The sequence below is a fragment of the Hemitrygon akajei genome, chromosome 24 (assembly GCF_048418815.1).
Source record: "Hemitrygon akajei chromosome 24, sHemAka1.3, whole genome shotgun sequence".
Lineage (NCBI taxonomy): Eukaryota > Metazoa > Chordata > Chondrichthyes > Myliobatiformes > Dasyatidae > Hemitrygon > Hemitrygon akajei.
The window spans coordinates 25,223,478-25,235,349 of NC_133147.1; the positions used below are offsets into that span (position 1 = coordinate 25,223,478).

General features: G+C 43.3%; 1 protein-coding gene across 1 annotated transcript; it reads left to right on the forward strand.

Moving 5' to 3' along the window:
* Nucleotides 1-2,329: 2,329 nt before the first annotated feature.
* Nucleotides 2,330-5,607, forward strand: LOC140715655 (probable G-protein coupled receptor 139). Its single transcript, XM_073028019.1, has 2 exons — nucleotides 2,330-2,486; nucleotides 4,697-5,607. Exons 1-2 carry the CDS (start codon nucleotides 2,330-2,332, stop codon nucleotides 5,605-5,607), a joined length of 1,068 nt encoding a protein of 355 aa, XP_072884120.1.
* Nucleotides 5,608-11,872: the final 6,265 nt, after the last annotated feature.

Below are 11,872 nucleotides of genomic sequence, written 5' to 3' on the forward strand. Positions count from 1 at the left end.
CACCGGATGACCTGGAAGTTGTAATATTACTCCGCTATTTAAGAAGGGTGGGAGGCAGCAAAACGAAAACTATGGACCTGTTAGCCTGATATCAGTGGTTGGGAAGTTGCTGGAATTGATTGTTAGGGATGAGATTACAGAGTACCTGAAGGCATATAACAAGATAGGCCAAATCCGGCATGGTTTCTTGAAAGTTAAATCCTGCCTGACTAACGTACTGCATTTTTTGATGTAATTACAATCAGGGTATATAAAAGAAATACAGTAGTTGTGGTGTACCTGGATTTTTTGAAGGCCTTGGACCCCGCGTGAGGCTGCTTAGCAAGATAAAATCCTATGAAATTACAGGGGAGTTACGAGCATGGATGGAACATTAATTGATCGGTAGAAAACAGAGAGTGGGAAAAAAGGGATCTTATTCTGACTGGCTACCGGTTACCAGTAGAGTTCCACAGTGGTCGCTGTTGAGACCGCTGCTGTTTACGATGTATGTCAGTGATTCGGACTATGGGTGTAATTGATTTGTGGCTAAATATATCGATGACATAAAGGTAGGTGGAGGAGCGGCAGTGTTGAAGAAACTTAGATAGTTTAGGAGAATAGGTAAAGAAGTGACAAATGTCCAACAATCTGCATGTACTTCTCCAAATGTCATGCACTTCGGTGGAAGAAATAAACGGGCCGACTATTATTTAGATGGGAAGACAATTCAAAATGCAGAGATGCTCAGGGACTCAGGGAAGTATAGAATATGATATCAGGGACGTGATGTTGCTGCTCGATAAGGCACTCTTAAGAACGCACTGAGGGTATTGTGTGCAGTATGGAGCTCTTTAGAAAGGATATACTGACAATGGAGAGGGTTCAGAGAAGATACACGAGAATGATTCCAGGAATGAAAGGGTTACCGTATGAGGAACGTCTGTCGGCTCTTGGGCTGTATTGCCTGGAGTTCAGGTGAATGAGAGGGGATCTCATAGAAACATTCCGAATTGTTAAAAGGTCTGGACAGATTAAATATGCCAGTTATTTCCCATGGTAGGGTAGTTTTCCAGGACAAGAGGGAACGACTTTAGGATTGAAGGACGTCTAATTAGAACAGAGATGCGGAGAAATTACTTTAGTCAGCGGGTGTTAAATTTGCGCACTTCTTCCTGCCACAAGCGGCAGTGCAGGCCAAGTCATTGGGTGCATTTAAGGCAGAGATCGATAGGTTCTCGATTAGCCAGGACATCAAAGGATATGGGGAAATGGCAGAGGAGTGAGGATGACTGGAAAATTGGTTCAGCGCATGATTGAATGGTAGAGCTGACTCGTTGGCTGAATGGCCCACATCTGCTCCTATATTTTACAGTCTTACGGGATTATTCCATCGGGGCTGATATGTTATCCCAACCCATTCTTCACCATATTCTTTGACACACTGATTAATCAAGAAGCGATCAACCTCTGCCTTAAATATAGCCATTGACCTGGCTTCATAACCGTCTGTGGCAATAAAGGGTTTAAGTACCAGTAGCGTTTACTGTCTCTGGCCTGTACTCTCTGGTGGTTTGAAGTACTTGGCGAGGGTTGGGGGAGGGGGGTAAAATATCTTAAGTCAGAATATGGTGATTTGTGGAATTCATTGCTACAGACGACTGCGGAGGACGCTGGAGAATGATTTTAAGCGGCAGTTGATTGGTTCTTAATTTGTAAGGGCGTAAACTGTTGCGGTGGGAGAAAGCAGGAGAACAGGCTGGAGAGCAGGAATAAATCAGCCATGAGGCAACGGCAGAACAGATTCAATAGGCCGAATGACCTAATTCTGCTTCTCTGTCTTCTGCTCATATGGCCCTTATGAATGAATTGCTCTCACATGATTGGCTAATCGAAATTTCGTATTAACGAGCAGGTCTGTGGGCTAGCTAATTTATAGCTAATAAATTGGCCATTGAGTGTACGTAGATATTACATGCATAAAATGTACATAATACCTAATTTACATGATATACAGTATATAACGTCAGATCAGTGTGGTTGGAATGATAGTGTCGTTAAAGAGAATAGCAACTGTTGAATATACAATATTGAGATTTAAGTGTGTATACAATACGCCCCCTCATCACTCACCCCACCACGATCTCATCAGACCGCGAGAAGAATAGCAGCAATTTCATAATTTAAGGCCACTGATGGGGATGTTGCCAAATTTGTTTTCTTGTTAGTTGCGAGCAATGATAATTGTGACGTCAGTCATTGTGTTTGTTCACTGACCGCAACTTAAATTAATATCATTCGTCGTGATTGAATTGTAAACAACATCAGCTTATTTAACTGAATTTCGCGTATGAAAGTCAACTATATAAAGACACCTACTGATATCGACAAAAGCACGATTGGTGTTGGAAACGGGTCGCGCGCACGCTCACAGAAAAAGCACGCCCCTCCCAGAGGCCTATTGTACGCAATTTACTACATGGCTCTTGCAGTGATCGGGGTACCAGGTAAAGCATTTCTTACGAATTAAAGATATGTGGTCTTATGTATTATGCTCTTGTGGTCTTAATGAATTGAATTGCTGTCTACAGATCTAGCTAATGAAGTGGCCACTGTATGTTTTTATACAGTATATGTGAAAAACGATAAATAACATCAATTATATTCACAAAACTATGCAAATGTCTTCGACATATAGTCTAGGGTGCTTAATATTCACAGATATTGTTGTTTCAAGGGCAAATAGAGATAGAAATGTTTTTCCTACATGTGGTTCAAATCAAATCAAAATTAACCGAAGAAGGAAATGACTCAAAAGAAAACAGTTTACAGTTCTGTGCAAACCTCATAGGTAACCCAGCTATATATATGTGCCCAAGACTATTGCACAGTACTGTTCCTAATGTATAAATATGACTTATACATTAAGTCATATAAAAGGTCGGAATGGCAAGAATATATAGACGGTAGTGAAAAATAATTGTCAGTTAGACGAGAAGCTAGACTGGACTGCCAACACAGATGTCTTGTGCAGGAAGGCACAGAGTCGAATGTACTTCCTAAGAAGGTTGGCGTCATTCAATGTCTGTAGTGAGATGCTGAAGATGTTCTATAGGTCAGTTGTGGAGAGCGCCCTCTTCTTTGTGGTGGCGTGTTGGGGAGGAAGCATTAAGAAGAGGGACGCCTCACATCTTAATAAGCTGGTAAGGAAGGCGGGCTCTGTCGTGAGCAAAGTACTGGAGAGTTTAACATCGGTAGCTGAGCGAAGGGCGCTGAGTAGGCTACGGTCAATTATGGATAACTCTGAACATCCTCTACATAGCACCATCCAGAGACAGAGAAGCAGTTTCAGCGACAGGTTACTATCGATGCAATGCTCCTCAGACAGGATGAAGAGGTCAATACTCCCCAATGCCATTAGGCTTTACAATTCTACCGCCAGGACTTAAGAACTTTTTAAAAGCTATTATTAATGCTTTTTGAGATAGTGATTTAGACGCATATCATATTTTTTACTGAGTTAAGTATTGTATGTAATTAGTTTTGCTACAACAAGTGTATGGGACATTGGAAAAAAGTTGAATTTCCCCATGGGGATGAATAAAGTATCTATCTATCTATCTATCTATCTATCTATCTATCTATCTATCTATCTATCTATCTATCTATCTATCTATCTATCTATCTATCTATCTATCTATCTATCTGACATCATTAGCTTTGGGCAGTTAACTGGATGACTTTCTTGACACACTAAATGTGCTGTAAATATTTGGCATGAACTGAAATAATTAAATGACATTTTTAAATGATGCCAACGTGCCGCCGCGTTGTAGCAAGAATGAATTAGTTTTCTGTTTTGACCACGCTGTTTCATAGTTGCACCAATTTTAAATGTTCATGCGCTGAATTCGCCTTATTTTGAACCATCGTCGACATTTTCTAAGGTGGGTTTACTGAGGAGCAATTCAGCCACAAACTTATCTGATTGCCCAGATATAACCCTCAGTGATTTGAGTTGCTGTCACATTCCTGTCAGCTTGAATCTATCACGCTACTCTTCCCGGTCCTCTGCCATTACCAAGGCAATTTCGTCCGCAGAAGTGATGCTCACGGAATTTTTTGTTTAGTTGTGTCATTTTCCAAAAACTTCTGTGTGTAAAAATCCCAGAAAATCAGCAGTTTATGACACATTGAAACCATCCCGTCTGGCACCAACTATCATTCCATGGTCAAGGTCCCTGAAACAACTTTGCATCCCCATTCTGATATTTGAACTGGACAACAACTTGACCAGGGATGCCCAACATATTTATGCCATAGTCCCTACCACTAACCGAGTTGTCCATGGAACCCCGGTTGGCCAATCCTCTTTTTTAACATGTTTGCATGTTTCTATGCCATTGAGTTGCTGACACGTGATATTCGTATCTACGAACGTGTTTACAGGTTTTCCTAATAAAGTGGAGCATTGATTATCGTGTGTTAATGAAGCCTGGAAGCCTTTTTCTGCACTTGATTTAGTTCCTGGTCATTCTGGTTTCCATAGCAGGTCTTAACACAACCAGTTTGGATAATTTTCATTGTGATGAATCTATAGAAATTTGCAGAAGTTCTTTTTGTGATACGCCGAAATTATGCAAACCCACTTACAAACTTCTGAATTACTGCTGCTGCGTGTAGTTGGGTCTCTAATTTCCAGTTGTTTCTCCCACAGTTGATATAGTGGCCATTGTGATCCTGTCCCGAAGAAACTGTGGTCTGTCCAGATGTATCAGCCGGTACCTCGTGTCCATGGCGGCAACGGATCTTCTGGTAATAATTACCGCTGTGATATTAAACAGAATTCCCGCTATTTATTTCCCCGGTAGTTACCTTTCCATCACGCCCGTGTGCAGCTTCAGCACTGCGTTAATTTACGCCGCCAGGGACAGTTCGGTTTGGTTAACGGTCATGTTTACCTTTGACCGATATGTCGCCATCTGCTGGCAGAAACTCAAAGCAAAGTATTGCACCCACAGAACTGCTGGCATTGTTGTCTCTGTCGTCTGTACTTTGGGCTGCGTGATCAACATTCCCTGGTATTTTTTGCATGAACCAATCTACGTCATTGACAAAGTGCCCTGGTATTGCAAACCGAGCAGTCTCCTTTATTCTTTTCTGTTGTGGACAATATTTGATTGGACCGATCGAATTCTGACTCCTTGCCTCCCGTTCCTGCTTATTCTTTCGTTCAACACGCTGACTGTCAGGCACATTCTGGCAGCTAGTCGGGCTCGTAGGAGACTTCGCAATTGTCACTCGGGAGAGAAACAGAGCGACCCGGAGATGGAAAGCCGCAGGAAATCGATCGTTCTGCTCTTTGCAATCTCGGGATGTTTTATCCTTCTATGGATGCCGTATGTTGTCTACTTTATTCTATCGCGATTTCAAATTGGTTACACAATGAATGGCTACAGCGACCCCATATTTATCCTGATGGAAAGTGCCAACATGTTTCAGATGCTGAGTTGCTGCACAAACACGTTTATCTACGCAGTGACTCAAACTAAATTCCGGAAAGAGTTGAAGCTTCTGATGAAGCTTCCGCTGAACATTTCACATTCGTTAGCTCCGTCACGGAAGTAGCAGATTCCTGCAGAAAAAACAGCAAATTCATTCTATTTAGTCACAAATAAATTTTGCCCAATATTCTAAACAAAATTTGAATTGTACTGTACTCCATCATTGTGTATCAGAAGTTACTTATTATTATAAAGATTAATTGAATTGTTTCACTTGCGATTGTAGGAGACTGAGATGTATATGACTTTCTATTACCCCGACTTTCTATTACATCCATTTTCTGCGTTCCGTGGCAATGAGCTGTCCATCTTTCTCCGTCTTGGTATTTATCCCTGTGAACTCAAGAAGTGCTACACGTAGCCATTCGCATCGCCTTTCACCACTATTCAGGACAGCAAACAATGCGGTGACACTTCTGTCGGTCACCATTTACTATATCCAGTTCTCCTGCTGTGGACTTCTTTACATAGGTGAGACCTGAAGTTGACTACGTGACTTTCACTCCGTCAGCAACAAAATGAATCCCATCTGGCCAATCATTTTAATTCCATTCTCCATTCCCATTCCAGCATGTCGACCCATGGCTTTTTTACTGCCACGATGAGGCCATGGTCCGGTTGGAGATGGAAATCCTCACATTCCATCAGGGTAGCCTCCAGCCTGAAGACGTGAAATCGAATACTCTAGCTTTCAGTACCCTTTGGCGCTCTCCTTTGCTCATCCTCCATTCTCCAGTCTAGTTCCATTTTTACATCTTGTCTTCCCCTTTTCTTCACATGTCTTCCCTCTGGTGCTGTTGCACCTTCAGTTTCTCCATGGTCCACTCTTTTCTCCCATCTACTCTTTAACTTTTACATGTCTCACGTCCTACCTTCTTCCTTCATCCCTCAGTTTCTCCCTTACCTGTGTTCACTATCAATTACCTTATACTTCTTCCCGCCACCTGCCTTCTTATTCTGGCCTCTCTTGCCTTCTTTTCCATTTGTCATTCAGCGTCGCAGGCTGTAAGCTCAACTATGTATTCCCTTCCATAATGTTTCTTGACCTGCTGAGTTTCTACAACAATTTGTGCGTGTTGTTCCAATGTTTCTAGCATCTGCAGAAACTCTTGTACTTATGAAATGCCTATTGCTATCTAAACCCAAAGAAGTATTTCACACAAGTGTTTTCAGTAGTCGGAAAATGAATCAACAATCGACCACTCAGTGTCCGTGCACGAAATGCAATTGGATAATAATCACTTGACGTTCTGTATAATTCCATCCTGAGCATGCTTATTGAGTAGCATGTTATCAGGTTTTTCTTCAGAAAGATGTATAGCTGTTTTTATACAATCTCGGGCGAGTTTTCATTATTATTTGCTCATATCCTTTAGACTTTCACCTCTATTCTATGGTACTCGGAATTTGTATTCTGGGAATCATAGTCTGTTACTATTCATACACTATATGCCCTTCTTATAACTCTCCATCAGATCTCCCTTCAGCCTCCGATACTCCGGATTGAACAACCCAATTGTCGCTAATTTCTGCTTATAATTCTGACAGTAGTTCAAACTGAGCAAGTGTATGTGATTAAGGAAGTCCTGAACTCCGCTGGAGATGTGGGACTACAATTACTGCTCGAAATGGCAGCGGTGCAAATGGTAGTAGGTAAGCAGGTCCTTATATTACAAACCCACTAATCCGAATAGCACTCTGGTGACTATCTTCTGAAACTGCAAACCTCCTTAAAACCTGTCGTCCTCTCAGATTTCATGCTTTTAGCTTGATGCTTCCAGCCTTGGGAAAAGTCCCTGAGCTTCGGTAGAAGCTAAATATAGACTCATAGAGAAGTTGACGTAAAGAGCACAGAAGCAGGCCACTCTTGCTTGTAATACTTTTTTGTGCAATACTCTGCAAAAGGCTTTGACATAGGGTGCTATTCTGTCCCCTTCGGAAGTGGAAACTAATTCTCCACTGTATCTAGGCCTTTCATATTCTTATCCGTCTCCGTTCTAACATTTAGTTTCTGTTGAACGATTTCGATTGAAGTGAAGAGCGATGCGGCGGTGCTTGGGTTACGAGGCGGTGGTGGTGGTTTGGGGGCTATGGAGTCCTTTGCTCCTACTACATGTCCTCTCACATGTGATCAGTGGAAGACGGACTGAATCACTCGCCTTTGCAGTTGCGATCGGCCGATTGGCAGATGCATTAGAATGGGAATGATGCTGGCAAAGGTCTTGTTCTTGAATCCAGAACTGAGAACCATGGAATGGCCCCTTAAGGTTGTTATGGCCGGGAGGGTGTATAATGGGACATAAACTCCCAGAACATATTAAATTCCCCCAGTGGCGGTCATCTCTCTTAACCTCCAACATTCTGGCTTTCACGTGTGCCTTTGCTACCAATCCCGGCGGAACCCTTTCAACAGACAGGTGAAGGAGCAAAGACGAGTCTCTGACGTCATCAGACTAGTACCCTCGGGAAGATTCGGCTTGTCAGCCTTTGTTGACAACACATGTTGGTAGAGGAAAACTCTGATATCAAAATTATTCCGCACTCTGACACTACCCAATCATAGGAAAACTTGATGAATAACCTTCGAGGAAATATACAGAGCAGGAGTCCCCAGATAGTCATATCTGGAATTCACTGTTTACTGGCATCTCCTCTGAAGCTGCGCGTGCCAAACAGTATCGGTCTTTGCTGTTCCATCGCATTCATCAGCTGCGAAGAGAACGGGATTCTGTGGTACGGTCAAGAGCCTACTCTTCGTATCGTACGGCCCTGGCTTGCGGATCAGAGTAAGACAGGTGTGACATCGCAGCCGAAAAGAATGCCTCGGCATATAGATGGAGATCTGTGCACCAACCCGAGTCTAGTCCCGGATCACGGTCCAGACATTTAATTTTTCCCTGCAAAGCAAACCAGGCAGTTGCTACAGATCGTTCGCTTTCCCTCACCTGCTGATGGACGTCTTTGGGAACTGGATTGCTCCGACTGTGAAGGTGTCAATGTGCTGAAGGGGGGATCAGAGCATCACGTGACACTGTACGTCCACGAAATCATCATGGCACACCAACAGGAACCGAGCCGTCAGCAGCAATGTCGTTCGGACTCCCGGTTCCAATGGTCCACTCGGCGTGGAGCGAAAAGATCAGGTCCCAGTCCCTCCTGTTCTCTGAAAACCGAAATTTCCCGCGAGGATAAAAATGCCAACACTGCATACTACCGACAGACATGCCATGAACATCGACCGAAAACTGAACCACAGCCTCACCGATTCTCTCCTCTTTTCTGCAGTCTGAATGAACCAGAAGGAATAACTTCACCAAACGTCACGCACCCCTGCACAGCGCAGTTCCACTCATTTTAAAAGTGTTTCCTCGAAATATCCTCGATATATATTGCTTTTGTATTTATAAAGTGTATTCTCTTTCGCATTTATTTGTTTTGTTGTCGGATTTTCATAAATTGTACAATGTCACTATGCATCAACTATGACTGCCCGCAAGAAAATGAATCTTCGGATTGTAAATGATGACATACGTGTACTTAGATAATAAATTCACGTTTCAACTTGAACTTTGATCATTAACCGCCTCCCATCACTGACCCACAATTCTAAAGCAATGAAAAGCATTGAAAAGAAACGCAATTCATCACTGTAGAACGCAGAGGGGTGCATGGCCATGCATTTTGGTAGAAGGAATAAAGGCGGAGACTACCTTCAAAGCAAGGAGCACATTCAAAAATCCGAGGTGCAAAGGTACCTATAAGTACGCCTCCTGGCTTCCCTCAAAGTTACTTGCTGGTTGAGAGAGAAAATAAGCCAACTGCAGTGTCAGCATGCGAGCAAGGATGTAACGCTAAAGCTTTGTAACATATTCGGTAGACCGGTCTTGGAGCACAGCAGATGGTTCTGGAATATGAATGTAAAAACTAATATAATGGCATTGCTGAGGGCCCATTAGAGGTTTAAAAAAAAGATCAGGGGAATGAAAACAGTAACGTTTGTGGAGCGTTTGATTGTTCTGGACCTGCACACTCTGGATTTCTGAAAAATTAAAGCGAATCTCATTGAAGCCTATAGAATTTTGAAGGCCCCGAATGCACTGCACATGCAATGTGTTTCCAATAGTGGGAGCCTCTCTGCACTCTCTCTTCTCCAACACCTATTGCTATCTTCTCCACTGCTCTCGACCGTCCTTTTCAGTCCCCCTCTCATCTCGCAGTCAACGTTCTCACTCAACTACCCTCCACTGATAGCGAGATTTATCTCACTCATTCAAACCCTGGCTCATTCTTCCCCTCTGCTTCTTTTGAGTTCCACCGTTCACTCGAAAAGCCAAATCCTGCACTTTATCATGTGCGTCAATCAGCTTTATTTTTCACAGTATTTCTGATCGCTGCTTGCGACGTCCGTGCCTGAGGAAGAGACTGAGACCGTGAACATCCACTCTGATCAGAAAGGTACACCCCTCATTGGGGAAAGGTGGAAAGATTCGCCTCTGTTTAGTAAACAGAGATAGAGACAGTGAACCCACACTGTGAAGAAAGAGGGAATCTCGAAGATATCATGACCTGCCCTGCGAGACAGAGTCGCACAGACACACACGCAGACACAGATTGATCCTGCGGGGCAGTGAGAGAAGTTTGGGTGAGAGGCGGTGGCGACAAAAAGTGTAAAAGGTGGGGGGGGGGGAGGGAGGAGAGGTGTCTTATATATAAGAGAACGACAGCGAAAGCGAGGATGGAGAGTGGGAGAGCTAGAAAGGCTCTGGAAGGGGAAGAAGAGAATGAAACTTACCCAACATTGGAAGAGGTGGAGAGAAGAGAAGAGATGGCAAGGTCGAGAAAAAGAGAGAACGAAGAGTGAGAAGGAAAGACAGAGACAGACAGGCAGAGAGAGAAGGAGGTAGATGGAAATGATTGGCGTGGAGAGATTGAGAGAGAGGAAGAGAGTGAGCTACCTCTGCACTAAAACACGGGAGGAGGAGAAGAGAGATATAGAAATATGAATAGAGAAAGGCGGGGAGAGAGGAATCGGAATGATCTGTTCCCTGACTGTCCAAATGTGTCATTCTTCAGTTTAAGAAAACACTTTGTTGCAAATTACACCGTTTGATTTAATTAATCAAAGGAAACGAGACCCCCACGCGCGCACAAAAAGGGAAGTACAAACGTGCTAACGGGGAAGTTGGAAATCCACTCCGAACTCCTACGCCCTGTACTGTAATAGCGTCGTGCTCAGAACAACACTAAAACCTAAATGTAGCTGTACCTAATGGGTTACTGAACAGACTGGAATAGGTTTTCCCGTGACCAAAGTGAATAAATCTGTGTAAGGACGTTCTTTCGCAACTTTACAAAACACCAGTTAAACTGCATCTAGGGATTTCATACAGTGCTGGGCACCCCATTAACGGGAGTATCTTGAGACTCTGGAGAGAGTGCAGATGAGGTTTACCAGAATGCTGCCTGGATTAAAATGGATTGATATTACAGCATATACATAAGTTGTTTTCTATGGGGCAGCAGAATCTGGGGAGACATCTGATAGTGCTTTGTAAGATTAAGAGAGGCATAGGAAGCGTAGATAGACTCTCTGTATCTCAGAGCTGAAATGTCTAGTACCAGAGAGCACGAATGTAAGGTGAGAGTGTTAACTTCAATGAAAATGTGAGGGACAATATCTTCACACAGAGTCTGGGGCATGCTTGGAATGGACTACCTGGGGTGGTGCTACAGGCAGATATATTAAAGACTTTTAGGAGACATTTGCATAGGGACGTGATTGCCAGAAACTTAGAAGGGAATGAATATTATGTAGGTATAAAGGACTAATATTCTGACACGTTTTGTTTTGATTAAAAAATTAATTGTTGCGACACGACAATGAGGGCTGAAGGTCTTGTATCAATGCTCACCAGGCCACTACATCCCATTGTTGGATATCGTACAGTCGGATGTCCCTCTGTATCGTGTGTGTGTGTGTGTGGGGGGGTGGGGGGTGGGGGGGGGATGTACGTGTGCGCGTGTGTGTACGACTGTATTGGATAGTAGTGTGGTCTGACCATTATCAAAACAAAAACCTCTCTGCAAACTGGAGCTTTTGGACGTGTTGACCTCTGTTGAAGATGTATCCCAAGGTGCTGCCTTATCCCGCATGAAAACATCAATTCCAATGACAAACTAGTCAATTGTACACTCGGACTGCACCCCTAATGCCATTAAATGTCGTGAAATATCATCGTCACGTAGATGATTTCCGCATTTGTCTTTACCCTTTGACTTGGCCCCCACAGTCGACCGTGTCAATACACAGATTTACCAAACTCTGGCGA